The 20972-nt window shown below is 51.7% G+C and overlaps 1 protein-coding gene across 1 annotated transcript in view; it reads left to right on the forward strand.

The window, feature by feature from the left end:
- Positions 1 to 20972, forward strand: part of CDH22 (cadherin 22, type 2) — a 57372-nt gene that overhangs the window by 3026 nt on the left and 33374 nt on the right. The window contains exons 2-3 of the mRNA XM_010284425.1: positions 2048 to 2342; positions 13798 to 13917. Coding sequence (XP_010282727.1) covers positions 2048 to 2342; positions 13798 to 13917 — 415 coding nt within the window. The remainder of the gene's footprint in view (positions 1 to 2047; positions 2343 to 13797; positions 13918 to 20972) is intronic.

Below are 20972 nucleotides of genomic sequence, written 5' to 3' on the forward strand. Positions count from 1 at the left end.
CCAGGGGGGGGGGTGCGGGGCCGCCGGCAGGGGATCTCCCGCTCCTGGAGGGCAGCACTGCGGGCTGGAAGGAGCTCGGGGGACGGCGCGGTGGGGCCCTGGGGCCCGCACGGGTCTGCGCTGTGCCAGGGCTGCCCGGTCTTGCTTGCCTCCCGAGCTTGTGCGGGAGCATGGCGCTCGCCGAGCGTGTCCGATGTAATGGCGAGGCCGGGCAGGAGCGAGCATCCCTGGGCTGTGGCCTGGGCCTGTGGCATCCCCCCTCAGACATCTGTAGTCTGTTATCCAGCCTTCCCCCATTAGTTGTTGTTTAGTCAAGCAGCGCAGATTTAGCTCTTTTAATCTTCCCTTGTAAATCAATCTCTACAGCCCCTTGAGCCCAGGCTCCGTTTTTCTTCCTAGCGTTCCAGTTTGCAGGCATGCTGGCGTCCACTCCGAGCGGTCAGCACTCAGCAAGTACGTAAAGAGGATGGGCTGACAGCTTGGTGTGGCTCTGCAAAGAGGTGCTGGGTGGTTTATCTCTGGCCTAGTTATTAGTCACGAGCCTGGTGTTCAGAAAAATGCAGGTTTGTTACTTGCGCTGCACGGAGCAGGTACCTGCCCCAGCAGGTCTGTGGCCAAGCTGCCAGTGGCCCCAGAGTACTGCCGGGCTCACAGCCCCATTTGCTAGCTGAGCAAAGGTCTCCTCCTCAGGCAAGCCTTGGGAGATGTTTCAACACGGGCAGTAATATTGAATGTTGTGCAAGATGCACTGAATTGTCTAACTCATGGGCCCCTCACTCATGAAATAAATATATAAACTGTATCTAAGAAGACAAATATAATGAAGGCATCATAAAAAGAGGCAGCTCTGGTATAAATTCTTGCTGGTAGAGCTGTATGTCTGAAAGGTGGATTATAGAACTGCAGTTTGGAAGATTGAATGGCCCATAAACATTTCCATATTTCATTAGCCAATTAATGGACAGCTTTTTTCTTTTGGGGGGGTGGGGCACACATGACTCTGCTGATTCTAAGCAAAAATTGTAGGAAGCAAATAGAAGCAGCTGATGAAACCTTTCTAGGGGCCTGTCCTGTTATGGATTGTCCCAGTTAATGCCTATGCTGCTCTCTGTCAAGATGCATTCTGCCTGTCCAGTCACTGTTAATAGATTTTTCATAAGTGGCTAAATTATAAAAACCTCATAACTCAGTTTAATGCTACCAATAAAATTATCTCTGGACATCTGGCCTGGATTCCAGTCAGCTCCTGATCCATGGGGAGCTGCTGTTTACTCTTTCTTTTCCTAATTTCAAATGTTGTCTTAATTAGAAAATGAAGCAGGGTTTGGCTACAAAAGCATCTTCCCCAGGGTCTGCTTTTCATCCTGAAGATAGGCCTAATTTGCCACATTTTCCTGCAGGCTTTGCTCAGGTGGGGGCTCTGGGTGTGGTGTTGTGTGGGGTTGACCGCTACCTTGCAATGTAAACCTTGCAAACATGCAGCACGTGCGTGAGCTCTCAGGCAGGGAGATCTGTCAGCACAGACTGCCCAGAAAACGGAGGGTGAGTGTGGCCAGAGCAGAGCTGGCAGATGAGGATAAGCAGCTGGCTGTGTAGGTGAGGACAGATGCTGGTGGTGAGCTGCCTTTATACCCTGGTCTGCTGTGCAGGTTGGGAGAGGTGATCCTACACTGCCATGGTCCTGGGTCCTTGCCCACAGGAAAGCCTGTTTTTTTGGAGTGCTGTTGAGTTGTCCTTCCCTTTTCCAGCATCTCCTAATCTTGTAGTGGTGGTGTTTGTCCCTTGGTTTGTGGTGTGAGTGGATACTGGCAGGATTTGTGATCTGCTGAGTGTATGGTGGCATAGGTGGGACTGAAATTGCAGTTTATTGGGCCTTCCTCCGTGCACAGGCATCGTTTGGTGGTGCTCTGTGCTGCTGTCCAGTCCGGCAGTAGCAGAGGGAGCAGACAGGCATCACACAGGGACCAGGGGCTCCACACTCATGCGGTCTCAGCCATGGGGGCACAAGCATGGCCCCAGCCTGCTCCCACCCTCTCCCTACTGGCAGATCCACTCGGACTCGGATGAGGGGGACGGCTCCATCAAGTACACTATCTCCGGGGAGGGCGCAGGGACTATCTTCCTCATCGATGAGATCACAGGTGACATCCATGCCACCGAGCGCCTGGACCGGGAGCAGAAAACCTTCTACACACTGCGGGCTCAGGCCCGTGACCGGCAGACGGACCAGCTGCTGGAGCCTGAGTCAGAGTTCATCATCAAGGTGCAGGACATCAACGACAGCGAGCCACGCTTCCTGGAGGGGCCCTACATCGGCAGTGTGGCTGAGCTGTCCCCCATCGGTAGGTCTCCTGGGTGGGAGGAGGTGGGTTGGGAAACCTGTACCTCTCTTCTGTCAAACCTTGAGCCTGTTGTACCCTGCAAAACTGCCTGCAAATCCCAGGGATTCCAGCTGAGACCAGAGCTAGGGAGCCAAAAAGGAAAAATAAATAAGGTGGCTTAAGGAAAACAAGTGAATAAATCCTCTGAGCTGATTGCCAGCCTGTAGCTGAGCGCTCAGTCTCAGCCCTAAGCTGTGCCCTGGAGACAGGTCGTGGCAGTGCCAGCTGCCCGCTGTGCATTTACCCTGGTTTTGCACAGCCCCCTTGCTCCCAAATGCTGGGGGGGCCATGGGGGATGGACTGAGCCCTTGCACGCCGAGGGGCTCACGGCTGCCTGTGGTTCAGATTAGCCTGAGTGGTGTTTCTCCCTCTCTTCCTGCCTTCCAGGCCATCCTCTGTGTGCTGCTTTACTTCTCTCCAGGGCGCCATGCCCGTCCAGCCATCCCCTTGTGCAGCACCGCTGAGCCTCTCTCGCCTGGCTTCTGGCCTTCCTCCTAGGGGTCAGGCATTGTTGGCAGAGATTGGGAATTCATGTCCCCTGTGACACAAGTGTGGCTTCCCTGTGTTACTGTTAGCCGGCCCATCCCCTTACCACCAGACATCTTTTAAGTCTGTTGGTGATCAGCCTTGCTGGAGTGCTGATGGCCAGACTGGGACATGTGCCATAAGGCTGCATGAGTCCATCGCCGCAGGGATGGCAGAGGGGAGCAGTGAGCTTTGCGCTCACCTGAGCGTCTGGAGCGCTACAGGGAGGTGATGCATGAGCTGCAGTATTGCTGCCCTTGCTCCCTGTGCTGGCCCAATGGTGGGTTCCCATACTGCCGAGCGCAGCTTGAGTCCAGGGAGAGTGGCTTGTTTGCGGCACTGCCCAAAATGTCACACTGTTCCCCATCCATGTTGGGCTGCTATCCCCCATTGGCTATCCAGAGCATACAGCAGTCTGCGTGCCAGCATGCGCTGCAGGCAGGGAGCTATAAATCACTGTTCTCCAAAGGCTGCATCCAGGTAGAAGACAGCCTGCAAAAGACTGACTGACATCAAAGATAAGGCAGGTCCCCAGCACTGTCAGCAAGGGATGCATCAGCCAGGAGGCAAGTGACAGTGCCAGGAAGGCAGTGAGCTCCCAGAGGGAGAGCACGTGGCAGGGCCAGGGCTGGGGGAGCAGGGCTGAGCTGCATGAGGGACTCAGCAGGGCAGGCAAATGGTCCTGCTGTGCTTGTGCAGGAAGGTCTGGCTGAAGAAGCATCCTGGAAGCGGGGTGCAGGGGGTGGTGTTTGGCTCTGCAGTGCCTCAGGACAGAGCTCTGGCTCTCCATGGTTAATGGGCAGCATATTGTGAGACTGCTGTGTGGCCTCCAGCAGGTACAAATGTGTGGGAATTGCCCACACTGTAGGAGCTGCTGCTGCCTGGATTTCTGTTGACGGCTGGGGAACAAGCTCTCCTCAGGCATGCCAAGCTCTCCTTCCTCTTCCATTTACCTGCACAAATCCTTTTCCAAGTCAGAGTGACCCCTTGAACTACAGCCATGTGCTCCTGGAGGAATGAAAGACAGCGTGTGGGCAGCAAAGCAGGAGGCATCTTGTTCCCAAAGGGAAGAAAGAAATTAATTTAATCTATTTTGCTTGAACAACATTTAAAAAGGAAGGAATTCTCAACTCTGAGTATTAGACAAGGATCCCAGTTCTTTGAAAATCACTAACAATTATGGAGCTGCCTCATCAGACTGAAGTGAACAAGACATATCAAAGGAGACAGTTTCTATGCAAAATTGGAGATCAGAGGGAGAAAGAAACATGGTCTCACAACATGAAAGGAGGCAATTCCTGCAATTTAAAATACTCAGAAGTTAAAAGTAAAGAACAGTGCTGTGAATGGCATGGGCTGTCCTTCCAAGCTGCATACTCGGAGAGGGGAGCTCTCTGGAGCCAAGAGCCTGTTCTGCTTGCCAGGCTGATGTCTGTCTGCCTGCGACAGCCCTAGAGCTTTCTGTAGCCTGGCAATGCTAGGGAGTGTAAGGGCACCTCTGTAGCAGCCTAGCCCTGGAAGTGGCACAACTAACAGGGCAGAGAGCTTCACACAGCATCTTCAAGTGGTGCTGCCGCATGGTCCCCTGCAGTATGAATGCAGAGCTGGAGGGTACCCACATGCTGCTGCTGCAAGTCCCTGGCTCTGTCCCGGTTCTCCCATGGTTTACCAGTGCTTTGCCCGGGAACGGGTAGCACAAAGGACAGGATGGACATATACTGTAAAAGCATAAACAAGCAAGCCTGAGAAGTAGCTTTCTCCTTAACCTTCTAGGGTTCAGCTGTCGGCGGCTGCCATGCTCCTCCACTGTGGCCCTGGTGTGGACACAGAGGGAGATGGGGCTGGTCATGGACCTGGTGTGTGAAGTTCAGCTCCAGATGCTGTAGGAAGGGCTGAGGATGCAGGACATGGGATGCTGCCTGGGCCAGGGAGGTAAAGTTCAGGACTTTATGGGCAATACCCTGACAGGCCCTGTTTGTGTGGGAGTGCTCCTTTTGTGGCATCAAGGCCTGGTGCAGTTGTGAACATGGCTTTTTTGTGGTTGGTATTGGTAGTCATGATTGCTGTCTCTCAGCTGGACAGATAATAACCCCCTAGACCTGAGGGGTATTTTCATAAGAGTGGATGGGGAGCATGCCTTGCTGCCTTCCCGGACGTGCATGGAAGTGATCCTCTGTACTGGCCAAGGAGGGGTAGGAAGGCTGGGCACCTTGAGGAGAGCTTGGACTGGCTATTAATACATCAAGATCAAGGTCAAAGCCTGGGGACCTACTGGCAAATATACCTGGTCTTGGCTCCATTTGGGTGCAGATGTTTTCCTGGATCACCAGTGTTACTGGTTCAGCTGTGCTCTTCGCTGGGGAAGGGGCTGGGATGGGGCCACCCCATGGGGTAGGGCTACTCTCCAGCTTGGAGTTGTTTCCCTCTCTCTGCTGCTCTGACAGCCTTTGCTCTGCAGCCCAGCCTGAAAAGTGACTCCCTTCTTCCTCTCATGCTCCTGCCATCCCAGACCTCACTGGGATTTGTGCTTGAGGCTGCCCAAGTGGGTGGTTTTTCTTCTCGCTCATGGCAGCTGTTGGCTGCAACTCCCCAGTTCCTGCCAAAAGTATAGTCCCAGCTCCCAGAGGTGGGTACCTTCCTGGGGCATAAAGAGGAATAAAACAAATACAGTCAGATCCGTTCTGTGACAGCAGGAGCAGATCAAAGGACATTATTTGCATAATGGAGTACTAATTGGGAAGGAAAGTAATTTGATTTCCTAGTGTCTAAGAGGGAATAACAAATGAGAGAACTGCACAAACTCTCACAGAGTAGCTGGGAGTACTTTGCAACACACCTGCCCCTTACTCTGCACGGGGGCCAGGGCAGCATGTTTTGGTAGCAACAGCTTATGTGCTGCTTGAGACCATAAAACTAAGTCAGAGTGGACTAAAGACCTCTTTGTTCCAGGAGCTTGTCTTGACAGTGGCCAAAGTGGATGCTTACGGAGGAGGAACAACAGCACACACAGCATGTGTGATGTTCCTCTTGATACTCTCCCAGCCAGTAACCAGTTTCAGCTTGGATTTCTTCAGCTGTGGGTGGTTTCTGTGGGTTTAGTTCAACTTCAGTGTCTTCCATGAACTCATCCAGACTCACTATAAACCTCTGAAAAGGGAGAGGAAAATGGGTTGCTGTTGCTGTCTGATGGATCAAAATGGCAGATGCAAAATGGTCGGGAAGGTGAGGCTGGAGTCTGGCATTTGTAAGGGCAAGAGGTGGTGCTTGGAGCTAATCCTAGCCCATGGAGCCAGGCTGATCCTGTGCTATGCCCCTGGAGAAGTCAGTGTTTTCTATGTGCAAAGCACAGACCTGAGGCTGGCACTAAGCTCCTGCATTTGGAGAAAGGTCATCCAGAATGGAAGCTGACTGAACGGTTTTACCTGGGCTCCCTTGGCATGGCAGGACCAGCTGCAAGAGCAGGCTTCAAATGAGTTCTCTCTAGAAACCTCATCTGGTCTGGGACTGCTGGGGCATCAGGAGAAAGAGCACAGCTGCTGAGGACAGTCTTGCAGACAGCAGGGCACAGAGCCATCAAATGCCACTGTTGGGGTGCTGAGGAGGCAGGTTTGACCTGGTGCTGTGTGAGGCTGGCAGGGAAGGCAGCTGGAGCTGCCGAGGGCTCTCCCTAGAGCTCAGCCTCCCGGGGAAGCAAGGCCTTGTCCTGCCTCAGGGCCAGCAGCAGCAGCTGCTGGAGGCAATGCACTGGGTCCGCTGGGGCAGAGGAAGGCAGGGGCTGGTGGTGCTGCCTGGGTGTGTTTTTGCTAACTCCCCCTCTGCCCAATTCCAGGTCAGGACAGCCAGCTGCTGTGCATGCACATGGGCTAGGCGAGGAGCAGGCTGTCTGCAGGATGGTGCCTGATCTGCAAACCCTTCTGTAGCCCCACTGCTGTCCTGTCACCTCAAGAAGAAACTGTGGGCTGAGAGCTGGCAGGGTGCTCTGGGCTGGCACCCGAGGTGCTCTGTGCTTGCCTTCTGCATGGGTACCCCTGTGCAGATCACACCACAATGCCTGAGTTGAGCAGAGCCTAGTACCAAAGGAAGAGACCTGCAGCTGCAGAAGAGGGTAGGATGAGACCCAGCCAACTGCCTGGGAACTGCAGGAGCTTCACCTTGTAACAGGAAATGCTAAAATTAGCTGTATTTTGGGCTTCCTTCCTGAGCTCCCTGGGGTTTGCTTAACAGCTGTCTGCCACACACAGGCATAAGCCCAAATCCAGCATGTGCTGTGGCCTGCAAGACAGCTCACTGGTTGCATGGACTGGGTGTTGCAGCCCAGAGCTTGCCTCTGGGCTGTTTGGGGAGCATGCGGAGCCTGGAGTGAGGGACATGCTAGGAAATGTGCATCCTTTCATCAGAACACCACTCCTCCCTTAGTGCATTTTGCTCTCCTTATTTCTCTGTGTAGCACAAAGTCCAGATTAGAGGTGATTTGGCTGCACAGGCAGAAACTTGGGGTCAAGCCCTGACTAGCACAAAGCTGGCTGAATGCAGAAGTGATTATTGTGAAGAGAAATTGTTTAATCTCCACGCTGGAAGTAGAGAAAAATACTTCAACATGCAGCCAGAACACTTGCAGGCAGTCTGATCTTTTTTTTTTTCCTTGATAGAAAGCGCTCAAAACACTTGTGTGCATCTGGAAGCTTCTGGGGCAGCAAGTAGCTGGGAGCTGGGGCTTGCCCTGCCTGTTAGTCCTCAGTGAGAACACCCCTTCCCCTTCAGCCCTGTGCTCTTGGTCATGGTGCAAGCTCTGAGCCCTCTGCCCTGCACACCTGAGCACCTGCTACACCCTTTCTACATCCAGTCTGCATGTGCTAAGCCCCTCAGCAAACCTGTGCCCCCTTAATTCAATGCTTTGGTTTGCTCCCCAAGACGGTACATTTACCTGCTTGGTGCCAGGGCCTGGGAGGCCTTGCGCAAGGGGTTTCTCTGGCCAGACACCCCAAAGGTTGTTTCCATAGTTGTATGTTTGCATGATTCTGCCACAGCCACATGAGGTCCCTTGGGCTTGCCCTGTGGGGCGGGAGGGTTCTGCAGTGCATCTCCTTTGCGTCGGATTTGGCTTTCTACCAAGTCAGGATGTTCCTGAAACTGCAATGAACTGGCTTCTGCTTCAGTAATTTTTAAGCTCCTCTGGTTTATTTTCTTCCCTGATGTCTTGCCTGCTTGTTTCTGGGGTGCATCAGCCACTGCATGTGTTGGGGCAGATGAAAGCTGTAAATTGCATTGTTTTTAAAATCTCAGCTGCCCCTTGCCCCCACAGGACCCAGGTCTCAAACAGGAGTCCTGCACTCTGGCATCAGTCCTGGGCATGTGGTTTTGCATGAGAAAGCACTTCTCTCAGGGCCCTTCATATTCTGCAGGGCTGAAATGGCTATGTGCTGTCCTGGAGCTAGCTGGATCTGCACAGAAAGGTGCTGTAGACATGGGTTGGAGCCCCAAAGTTGTCCTGTGGGCTCAGTCTGAGCTGGAAGTGCAGGCTGTAGCCCCAGAGCTGGTCTGGAGAGTGGCTGGAGGCTCTGACCTGCGCCAGGGAAGGAGTGAAGGCTGCCATTGAGGAGGGGCAGTCAAATTTAGCAAGCGTTGGCTTTTCCTGATACCTGTTTACCTCTTTGTAGGCCTGGGGCCTGTCTGCACTTCTGTCCCTGCAGAAGTGACAGGTCCTATTAGCTTGCTTGTGGATTCAGTGCAGGGCCTCTTCACTCTTGGATGTGTTTGGCGTTTGCCTGTCGACATTGATTTTAGCTTAACATGTTTGGAATGAGTGGCATAGTAAGTGGTCTGGAGCCATTAGGCTTCTGTGCACAGGCGGACGGTACCTCCCAGGACTGCTGAAACGGGCCCCAGGGGCTTGGGTCCTGCAGGGAAAGTGGTGATGGATGCTAGGACAGGTCCGCATTAGTATTTCAAAGGCGCTCTGTGGAGCCCAGGCCAAGGCACTTGGGGCTGCACTGCTGTTTGCCAGGCCAGCCTTAAGGGCTGTTCCGCATGGCAGCATGCTGCGGTGGGGGCAGCTGAGCGGGGCTGGTGTCTGAGCTCATGGCCGCAGCAGGGAAGGGCCTTGCAGAGAATCGCTCCTTGATCCCACTGGCTCCTGGGCATTGCCAAGTGCCTTTCAGTGCTGGGTGCTGGTAGCCCCAGCTCAGTCAAGGGCTGGCAGGTCTCCAGGACTACCTGAGGTGCAGGGGTGGCCCGGGCAAGGCCTGCGGAGCTGGAGGATGGCTGGCAGCCAGGATCCAAGCCCCGTCCTGCACGCAGCCCCAAGGGTGCTGGGCCAGCCAGGCACTCTGCGGCCCCAGCATGGGCTGTGGGAGGGGGACTGCTCTGGAAGGGAGGGTCTTGGCCCCCCTTTCCTCTGGGGGAAATGCAGTTTGATCTGCTGTGCTGGATCGCACCTTTGCAGCAGGAGAGTAAGAGATGGACTCTGACTCATTAATTTTTATGTAAAATTGTTTGCTTCTTTTGGTTCTGTGGGGTGAGCTGGCCAGGGGAGGAACTAAGGTCTTTATCTTGTTTTACATGTCTAATTATCTCTCTGGATATGAGTTCAGGCTTCCTGGTTACAGGAGGTGGGTTATACAGTACATGATGGATGTTTAGTTATTGCATCTTTTATAGCTTTTATGCCAGAAAACTAAGTCATACATGCTGTACTTGCTGTGGGCAGTGTTATGCTTGGAGAGCAGGGACTGATATCAGAGCAGGGGTGGGAGCCAGTGTCTAGGCTTGCCTCTGCAGGAAGGAGGGGAACAGGTTAAACTGGAATTCAAGACCTTTGCTCTTCAGATAGAGAGGGAGGGAAGGGTGGGAAAGAGATAAGTGGGTGTTGAGAGGATGCTGGAAAGTTGGACTCCTGGATTCCTGATATCCTATAGATGACCTTGAGCAGGCTGCATTGCATCTCCACAGACTAGAAGTCAAGGCACAAAGTGGGGTTAGTGTTCCCTGCCTGTTGTTGCTTATCTGTTAGTGAGATGCTGTGAGAGCAGGTGGGGAAGAGCAGAGCCTTCATCACCTTTAGGATTGCTGGCTTCAGCCTAAGGGCAGTATGCCATGATCCTGCTGCCTCTGAGCTGAAGGTGCCTTGCTGCAATGCTCCTCATGCTGCTTGGTTTCCCCTTGCAGTGGAGTGGTAAGTGCTGGTCCTAAACATGGGGCTCACGCCTGGGACCCGGCAGCCCGGATCTGCTGCCCCACAGTCCTGTTGCTCCAGTGCTTTGGAGTGCCCAGCAGCCAGAGGCAGTCCTGTGTGGCCTTCTGTGCTGGCCCTGGAAAACTGAGAGCAGCAACCTGCCTGGCTTGTCCAGGTAATGGCTTAAAATGGAGAAGCAAAACCCAGCTCTAGGTGGGTGTGGATCCTGCCTTACTGTTGGACTCTGGCACTGGTGCAGTTTTGCCACGTTCAGGTAAATACTGGAACACAAGGAGTGTATCTGTTTGTCTGATAGGAATGGATTAATAGGTAAATTATGCAATTGAGTGAACGCATCTGAGGCGAAGCAGCATGAAATGCAGAGTCTGATATAAACTTTTAATGGCTAATGCCCCTCTGCAATGATCACTGGGCTGGCACCTGTGGGGTGACAGCACTGAGATGGCTGAGACGGAGGGTTGTGGCGTAGTCCTTGAGGCACCTGCTCTGTCTGCATGCATGCAGTCCTGACACAGGTTATACTTCATGCAGGGCAGGTGCACGTGAATAACTCTGATGGGCTCATGTATGTAGGGGTGAGTTTCGGAACTCTTAACCCTTTGCCTCTGAGGTGCCTAGCCAAGAACAAGTGCTTCTTGGAGTGTAGGATGTTTGTGCAGGTCAACAGGTTCTGCCTGTGGTGATGATGCACCACGGTGCAGGTGCAGGAGTGGGTGCTGCTGTGGACACTGGGCATGGACTCTCAGCTGGTTGCTGCCAGGCTGGGCACAGAAGGAGCCCTACCTATTGCTAGGGGCAGGTGATGCTTTTTGTGATTTTCAGACTTTGGCACCTCCAGCATCCCTAGCAGGGCTTCTCTGCTGCAGCTGGGAGAGGGCTGCTTGGAGGCCCTGGTGCCATGTACTTTCCCTTCTCTGATCCCTTCCTCTCAGCTTTCTGATCAGAAGCTTTCCAAGGGAACATGCCAGGGTGCCCAAGGGGATGTGCAGTGCAGGTGCTGGTGTGGGGGTGATCTGCCTTGGCTCATATCTGGTGAAAGAGTTGTGTGATGGCAGACAGGAGGAGGAGGAGGTGGGACAGATCCTTTAAAGGAAATGCAGCAATAGTATTTCTTAAGCAGTTGTTTGCAAGGCAAATTATACCACAGTAACACTAGCCTGTAACCTGGACATGCCTGGCAGGATTGCACCATAACTTCACTGGATACAGCCAAGCATAAATAAGTCAACTCGAACTAGCTTGTTGCCAAAGATGAATGAGGGGGATTCTCATGTTATCAGCAGAGTTGCAGCTCTGAGAAGACGGCCAGGGAGAATGAAAAGCAACCATGGTAACTACTCATTTTCTTAAGTGAACACCCTTTCCAGGAGATCGGAAACGAACTGGACTGGGGGGAGCATGTGCATATCCCAGCTGCTTGCAGCAGCATTGCTATCTCTGCTGTCTTGTCTCCTGCCGAAGTCGAGGCTGGGCTGGTGCAGAAGTGCCCTGGCTGCCTGGCTTGCTTGCAAGCTGTGGGCTTGTGGTGTCCTTACAGAGGAAGAGGAAGGCATCAGGGACTGGTGCTCCTCATTCTCCATCTGGATGGTTACAGCTACGTTCTGCCCACTGATGTGGGAACAGAGGCTGCTTCTGACTTTGTGTGTACATCTGGTGTTTGGGAATGTAATGGGTCTAGACTCAGATGCTGACAACTAGTAGTAAGCCTGGGTCTGGGTTATTCATGACATGGGTCTAGCCAAGACCAGCCTGTGAGGTTGTCTTTGCGGCATATGGATGGATGTACTGCGGAACAGAAGGGTTTCTGGGCCAAAGTGTGGTGCCTCTGGTCCACAGCTGGTGGCACAGCAGCCCTAAGAGGTGTGTGAGGCAGAGCAGAGCTGCTGGATGCAGCAGTGTGAGCTGTGAAATGCTCTCTCCTGGCCTTTTCAGTTTGGGCTGGTCTTGTGCCCTGGAGTCATCTCTGAAGCAAAAATCTACCTTTTAAGTGCAATCACTGCTGAAGGATCTTGTCAGTTATAAATTACTGGCTTCTCTGCCAGCCTTGTCAGCATTTGGCCCTGACACTACCTTGCAGTAGGGAGCTTCCCAGTTGGTTTGATCTTTCCTATGAGCAGCTCAGGGCTCTTCTCCCCATCCTGCACCTCATCCCACCAGAGAGGTGACTGGTGCCAGTGCTTGACCCTCCAGGGCAGGGATGCTGCAAGTCTGGTGCCAGAGGTAGAACTGGGTACCCTGTCCTCATAGGTCTTCAGTCATACCATCTTCTTTCTCAGAGGTGTCTGTAGGTAGGATTAGGCTTCCCCTCCTTCCTCCCTTTTGTTGTTTCTGTAGATCTCAGCCCCTAGCTCCTGGACCCATTCTTGTGTCCTAGGTCCTGCTTTTGTCAAATTGAACATCATGTCAAATTAAAGCCATCACAGGGACAGCTGGAGTGAAGCACCCAGTTTGAGGCAGTGTTGAAAATCAATAACTTAATTGCAGACATTTGATGGACTTTTATGCAATTTATAGTCTTCCTGCTCTGCTACGTGTAGAGCATGAGGACATGGTGCTGTGTCTGGCTCTGGGCAAGCAAAAGCCTTTCTTCTACCATAGCTGTTGTCCCTTTGCAGGTCTGTCTGCTGCAGAGGTGTGCTGCAGTGTGGATCAGGCCCTGGCTGGGAGGTCCCTCTACGGGCTGGAGGTGAACCGTGTTGCTTGGTGCTGACAGGAAAGGGGCAGCTGTGGCGATAACATCCTTGTCCCTAGCTCCTTCCCTCCCACATGGTCCAGCTGAAGTCTGCTGGGAGAAAAGCTCCCAGCTGTTCAGACCAGTGATCTCCTGGAGAGCAGGTCCTGCCTAGACAGCAGCCCCAAGGTGGCCCAAGGTCTGCTTCCTCCTGCCACTCTGCGGGACAAAAGGGGCATTTGCAGTAGGGTCTGGAGTCCTGGCTCTCAGGCCTTTGTGGAGAGGCAGTGCTGCATTTATACTCTGTCCTGTTTTCAGCTGGGATAGAGTTAATTTTCTTCATAGAAGCTAGTGTGAGACTATGTTTTGGATTTGGGATGAAAAAAATGTTAAGGTACTGATGTTTTGGGTTGTCGCTGAGCAGTCAAGGACTGTCCAGCTCTTCATGCTGGCCTGCCAGTAAGAAGGCTGAGGTGCATGGGAAGCTGGGAGGGGACACAGCTAGGACAGCTGACCCAAACTGGCCAAAGGGATATTCCATACCACATGTCATGCTCAGTATATAAATCTGGGGCGAAGAAGAAGGAAGGGTGGGGGAATGTTTGGAATTATAGCATCTGTCTTCCCAAGTAACCATTATGTGAGATGGAGCTCTGCTTCCCCGGAGATGGCTGAACACCTGCCTGCCCATGGGCAGTAGTGAATCAATTCCTTGTTTTGCTTTGCCTGCATGCACAGCTTTTGCTTTACCTATTAAACTGTCTTTATCTCAGCCCATGAGTTTTCTTACTCTTCTGATTCTCTCCCCGTCCCACTGTGGGAGAGGGAGAGTGAGCGAGTGGCTGTATGGTGCTTAGTTGCTGGCTAGGGTTAAGCCATGACAGTCCCAGCTGTTCTTGTTTCCATTGGCGTGTGTGAGTGATCAATGTTGGCCCCTGCTCTCCTGTTCTGTCAGCCCCTGGCCCTGATGTTTGCATTGCTCTGCTCACCTCCTCCCTGACTTGTTTTCCTCCTTGTCACTGCTGCAGGCACCTCTGTGATGCAGGTGATGGCATCTGATGCTGATGACCCCACATATGGGAGCAGTGCCCGGGTAGCCTACAGTGTGCTGGAGGGCGAGCAGCACTTTACTGTGGACAGTAAAACAGGTGAGCAGCACCTAGCAGGGCTGGGGCAGTCTGTGTGGTTCGTCAGGGTATCTGGTTGTGGCCACGCATCCTGTGTGTTCAGTGTGTGGCTGTGTGCCAGCTGGCCTGCACCTCCATGCTGGCTGTTGGTGCTGGGGTACTTGTGCCATAGACAGCACTGGGTGTTGGAGAGGAAGCTCAACAGCTCTGCAGGCTGCTGTCTGGCTCCATGCAGTGCCTGCAGCAGGCAGCACTATGGAGCCAGACCTGTAGCTGCCAGCCCAGAGTGCCCTGCCTGTGCCTGCACCAGCCAGCGCTCCTCTGTGCTCTATGCCCAGAGCAGGACTGCACCCACAACCACAGGCACATAAAATTTCAGTGTGAAAGGTTTAAGTACTACCAGAGGGGCCTTACCGAAGGCTGCATTGTTATCACCAGGGCTTTGATTAAAGGTAACACTTTAAATTAAGGATTGGTTTATAAATGTTCTATTAATATTTAATGAAAGAACAGTAGAAGCTGCTCCATTCCTTAATAACTTATAATAGAGCCTGTTGTAAAATGCCTCTGTAATAAATCCCTAGCAGATGATGCTCTGACATACTGGTTAGAGTAGACCATAACCAGGAGATGTTGGGGTATATATTCTCCTTGCCTCCCAGGAGTGTGACTCTCATTACCCTTAATGGGAGCCTTGGAAGCTTTTTAAGAAGGGATGACAGTCAAATGCTAATAAGAGGTATTTAAGTCACAAAGCATGCAATAAAGTGCCCACAATTTAATGAAAAATTGTCAAAGGACAAGCAGGATGGGTAGCTGCAGCTCTTACTGGAAAGCCGGACAGCAAAGTCATCCCCCCGCTTATTGCTGAACTGCAGTAACACAGGCTGAGATCAACCCCTGGACTTGAAGTGCCAAGTCACTGTCAGGCTGACCTGTATCTGTGCTAATAGATATTTTCTAAGGCTGTTTTTATGTAAGACGGTGAAATTTGTTTGGAGGCTCTGGTGTAAGGAAGGTATGTGTCCCTGAGACTCTGCATCCGCATGAAACCATGTGCTTCCTGAAAGCCTGCGTGGTGTGCATGGTGAAGCCAGTCACAGCCCTGTCTGTGCCACTAGCCCTGGCTGCCATTGGCAGAAAGCTCAAATTTGGCTAGCTACTAAGCACACCTGACAGCAGAGCTGGGTTACGTGGTGGAAAGTGCTAGTGTCTGGACAGAGGCTGGTGTGCTAGGGAGAGCGTACAAGAGCAAGCCTGGGGCTGCACCCGCTCGTGGCGTAGAAGCTGCTGCACCTGAGCTTTCTTCTCTCCCTGATTTGCTTTGTTTTATTGGGGGTGCAGGGAGGGAGGTGGATGAGCAATAGCCTCAACACTGAAAATTTCAGGTGCATGTGAAGTCCTCTTAGTCTGAGACAGCTTTGTGTGAGTGGAAGCCTGGCTGCTAGAATGAAGAAGGACCACTGGGAGCCAGGATGTGCAGAGGCTCAGCTTCCTGCAACAACGTTAATGCTCTGTATTAAGGCATAAACTAAAATGTGCCCTGTGGGACTGTGCTGAGAATTAATGTCACTCTGGGAATCCAAGCTTCTTGATTCCTTGACTTTTTGTGTCTTAATTCTCAAGCTGGTTGTTTCATACACTGGAGGGGTTGATTTACTGTTGTACTTGCTTGTGATTCATAAAAGCAAAACTGCTGACAGTCTGCAGAAGGGTCCTTGGCCCCTCTTGACCATGTCTGTTTCCAGAATATCTGACCCCTAAAGCAGGTACTGGGGCTGACTCTTTGGTGATGTCTGAGCTGTGAATAGTCTTTCATAGCTTGCTCGCCGGGACTCCAGGAATGTGGTGTGCAGCTCTGCCTGCCAGCCGCTTAAGATGTGGCTGCAGTCTGTCCTGCACCGCCTGTGGCCTTGTGCCTGGTGTGAGCTGCGTGCCCTGCTGTCAGCGCTAGCCTGCATGGATGCGCTGCTAGGGGCAGCAGGTACAGGACTGACGGTGCCAAGGCGGGATGTCGTTTCATCGTGTCTCTTTGGTACTGGCCAGGAGCCAGCACATCCACCCAAGCAAATCTTATCCTGCTCCCACTCTGCACTTTGAATACGTTTTTAGTGTTCCATATGGGAATCCTGGCCTGACTGCCCTGGGTGGCCCAGCTTCTGCCCGGAGTATAAGATTTAATTATCCGTAGCGGCAGTGTAACTCTCAGAGCCACCATTGTTATTAATGGCCATAAAAAGAACCATAAAAACCTGTCATGTTACATTTCTTATAATATATGGTAATGAAGAACAATTTGTTTTCCCCTTTTGGTTTTGACCTCCTTCTCCACCTTTTCTTGCAGGTCCATGCATGCATGTGCTCCCTTGCACGCCACCTAAGCCAGTGACTCCTTCCAACTCCTTCCTTGCCTTTGGAACCAGCTCTTTTCAGTGTCCTTCATAGCATAGGTGTTGCACGTACAAGTACATGTGATTTGCACACTTGGGTACAGGGTATGAACTGTGTCTAGGTTGCTTAGTTTGTCTCCTCTTCTTGGATGTTACTAGCTGTAGTATTCAGCTGGGATTTTGGATTCGATGGACCTTTCAAAAGCGGACCCAAACCATCTGGATGCCATGCTATGCCAAGTCCTACCACTCAATAAGCCCCCAATTCCCATAGTGTGTCAGATGTTGTTTTGGAGGGGGACAAGCAAATAAATGTCCCCACTGGAATAGTGGGCACTGCAGCATGGCACTTGCTGGTGTCCACAAAGCTGTGGAGAATAATTCCAGTTTCCAGTGTTGAACGATGGCCAAGAAAAAGCACAACTGATGTATTTGAGCTTTTCTTTTTCATATACACCAGCCATTACCTCTTGTGCTTTCAGAACTAAGTTTCAGACACTGAAACTGTCTGTGGGTTTGTGTTGTGTACTTCAAATCAGGTCCTAGAACATACCCTGCATGTGTTGAAGGTCTAGTATGGCTTTTTTGGTGTATGAGTGGGGAGCTTTGTATGCACAAACTTTGGAGTTTTGTTTCTGTGCTATTTTTAAGAATATCCCCTAGGTTCCTTGCAAGAGCCTGCAGGCATTAGTCATATTTGGGCTTTGTGCTGCCTTCCTCATTCATTCTCAGTTTGCAGGTAGAGTGCAGCTGATCTTTGTCTGCTCTCTGTAGCAGGTGAGCTGCATTGCACTGTTTTGTGCTCCTGCTGGAGGAGGCTGTGCTTTTACAGTAGTCAGCACCTATGTGTGCTTTGCCGCTTCTGTTGCAAAACAGACACTTCTGCTGTTGGTGGTGGGTGTTGCCTCTGGGTGAGAGCACTTCAGTCTGACTGCAGAGAGCCCCTCTCTCACCTCACAGCGGGCTGCTGACTGGTTGTGGGACAGGCTCGTGACTGCGGGGGCTGTGAGCCCCAGCTTTGCCCAGCAGGACATGGCTCCAGAGGTTTACTGCTAGTTCCTCTTCTAGCTCCAGGAAGCCCATCCTCACCAAGATCTTTCTAACTTATGCTTTTCAGGTGCTGAGATGGGCACAGAGAGTATAGGAATCCCAGTCTATTTATAAGAGAGGAGAAATCAGAGTGCAGTTAAATTTGCAGGCCAAATTTTCATATTGCTCTATATCACCCTGCATTCTCTACCTCTGCAGATTATTCACCTTTATAGGGGCAAAGCTCTTTGCAGGCAGCTGTGCCTGCCTGCTCATGTCTGTTCGAGTGTTCTTTGCAATGGCCTTTCTCCTCTCTGGCCAGCATGGCTGGAGACTCGCTGCTGCCTGCAATCCCTGCCCACAGGCTCAGGAGGAAACCTGAAAATACTCGACACCCAGAAAGGGGGTACAACCTGGTGCCCTTGGCTCCAGCAGTCTTGTTCATCCCTTTGCAGGGATACTGACTGCTACAGAACAATCACAGCACGTAACTTCGTAGGCCTCATGATATTTGCTGCTTGCCTAAAAGCCCAGCTTGTCAGCTCGGGAGAGTGCATGGGGATCTTGCTTTTTATTGAAAGGAAGATGCTGTTTTTAAAATCTGTCATTCTGCTGTATGCAGGGAAAAGGCAGAAGGACTTAGAAGGCTAACTGAAATGCAGTCTGGCATTTATGATTACTTAAAACAGCTCCTGAGTTGTAGAGCCTGCCTCCTGATTTGGAGGCTTAGCCAGCAAGGGCTTAAGAGGTACTTGTGCCGGGGAGAGCAGCACAAGAAATACTGGCCTGCTGGGATGAAGTTTATGGTTATTTGTGTGCAATCACTAGTTGTTTCGTCCTTACCTGTCAGCTTTGCCTTGTTTGGAGACCCAGCCACAGACCTAGTCCCCGGGTAGTAAGGGTAGACTGGGAGAGGAGTTGTTGCTGGCAACATGCTGCATGCTGAACTGGGCTGACGAACTGTTCAATTTGTGTGGTGGGAGGCAGAACGAGTTTCTCTGCTACTCTTGCCAGTTTGTTACAAGTGATCCTTGGAGCCTGGAAACACAGATACTGGTATGTGCATGTCTGTGCGCTCATGGGTTTACACAGGTCTGTGCCCCATCCCAGAAGCTTATTCACCAGAGCTGTGCACAGGGACAAGGGACTCTGAGCATGGGTGATGGCAGTCTGCAGAGAAGCCGTGCATATTGTTATGAGGTGCTCTTATTAGCAAAACTGAATGTTAATAGTGCTTTTCAGAGACTGGTGCAGGAACTTCAGTTGATTTGGGACCAAACTGTATGTTTGGTTGCCTTGAGGAAACTAGGGTATATCTACTAATGTGCAGTGGGGATTAATATTAAATGATGAGGGATTTAGCTGCTAAAAGAAGAGACAAAGGAAGGGTAATTGTGCTGGCCCATCTAGGTCCGAGCTCACTGCGGGTGCCTCCGTCCAGGCCACTGCACTGGCATGGGCAAGGGTGATCCAGCCAGGAGCAAGCTGCTGCTAGATGCTCCTCTCTGAACAGTGGCACTAGCTCTGTCTCTGGGGGGGCTGCCCTAGCAACTATGGGGCACACCTGGTTTGAAAAGGACTTGGCCGTCTGCTACAGAAGATACTGCATTAGAAATCCCCAGGTTGCACCCTTCCGATTAACTTCGCTGCTTAGTTGGTTTTGCTGAAGAGCCATGAACCTGCTGATCCTTGTGTCCAGTACCTTGCTCAGACCACCTGTAGCTTCTGCCTCCCAGATTCTCCTGAGCTGAAAGATAGGAAGGAGGGCTGTGTGTGTAGTGGATGAAGTGCTTGTTCTTGGGGCTAAGACCCTGTCTGCAGTGGGCTAACTTCCTCCAGGATGTATGCCTGAAGCAGCGCTTGTGTCTTGGCAGATACATTGGTATTTCTGTGTCCCTGCAGGCAGGTGTGGGCACAAGTGAGGAATCTGCAGTCTGTCTGGCAGCTGCCTTGCCACCATTGGGCTGAGGCAGAGTCTGCTTGCTTTAACTGACCCAGCTGCTAGGAGAAATGAATCTGTTTTATCCAGCTACCTAATAGGGGACATAGAGGAGACAGAGCCAGACTCTTCTTAGGCATGCACTGTAAAAAGACAAAAATTGCAGGAGGAGAAGACTTTCCACCATGAATGTGGCATTTCCATCCTTGGAGATACTCAAAACCTCACTGGACGTGGCCCTGCTGCCTTTGGAGACTGCCTGCTTTGAGCTGTAGTTAAACCAAAGACCTCTTCAGGATACTTCCATGTACATTACTCCACAACTTTCTGGCTTTGCAGTTTGTGGCAGGGAGCATGTTGCTCCTGACTGCCCTCAGCTGGGTCGAGAGGATCTCCAAGGATGTGGACATCTGAGTTAGAAGTATCCAAGAGCAAAGCAAAGCCCATAATGATGGGATTCCTGGAAGGCAGTTACCTGCTGAGTGCTTTGTCCTGCTTTGTTCTTATCACCCAAAGAGTGTCTCCCATTCGAGCAGATTTGATGGTGTTTATGTGATGCTGTAAGTGTCCCCTTGTCTGGTAATTATACTGATTAATCTGGATCATGCAGGAAAGCCACATGTGCCTTGTACCAGAGGATATGTCACCATGCGTCTGTATTACTCAACTACAACAGATGCTGACAAGAATTAGGGAGATAAGTCTGAGCTGGAGGTTGTTCTTGCTTTGTTAGCAGTGTCTGAGAAGGACAAAATTTGGCAGTTTTTCTGGCTGGAAAGAAGGTGAATCTTGGGAGATGACAGCGAGGACTTTTCCATGTTCCACACACAGCAGTAGAGGTCCCTGCCTCTTCTGTCTCTGCACCCTGAGAACAGGTCTGCCACCATCAGTTGCTGCTGCTCTTGCAGAGTCTCTAGGGGTCAGGTTTTGGGACCAAAGGCTCTTATGGCTCTAGGAGATGGCACCATGCCATTTGCTGCTCGTGGGTGTTTGTGGCAGTGCCATATTCAAGGAGCTGGTGTGGAGTATGTTTGGAGACCCTGATTTGTAAAGGCCGCTAGCAAATGGTATGTGGTACATCAGCCTAAAAGACAAAACCAGCCCGACACTTCAGGTAGTAGCCTGGTGTGGCTCATGCAACTTCATGTGGACCAGCTTTCTCAGTGGCAATCCTGCTGGGGCTCTTGGAGGCCTGGGGCATGGGGCAGTTCATCTGCTTCAGACCCCAGTTTGCCAGGATGGACTGGACAAACAGCATGCATCTTGGCAGGAGGTGGTTTCTGCTCGGTCTGCACCCTTGTCAAAGACAAGGATTTTGTCTGCCTCGTGCCACTAGAAGAACCAGAGCCATCTGGGGCCGCTTGTCTGCCCTGCTCTGCACATGCCAAATGGCCTGGACTGGCTCCCCGCTGGGACGGGTGACCTTGGAGGTGTTCTGGGAAGTGCCCGAGTACTTTCCTCCCATCTTGCATGGCGTATTATGAGCTATATCATTATGAGCAGCTCAGTTAAGTCATTACAGCTTTGGTGAATGCATGAGCTTTTTCCCTCTCATCCCAATTCATCACTATTGTGCTGACATAAATCATTTTCATTATAAAATGCTTCAGACCCCGTTAATTAACAGAATTGCTTAAATTTCAATGAGCTAGTGCTTGCCCAGAAATAACGGTTTTGTATTCATAGTGGAGTGGCAGGAGAGGCCTGTAAGTGTAACC

The sequence above is a fragment of the Phaethon lepturus genome, unplaced genomic scaffold (genome assembly GCF_000687285.1).
Source record: "Phaethon lepturus isolate BGI_N335 unplaced genomic scaffold, ASM68728v1 scaffold4363, whole genome shotgun sequence".
NCBI lineage: Eukaryota > Metazoa > Chordata > Aves > Phaethontiformes > Phaethontidae > Phaethon > Phaethon lepturus.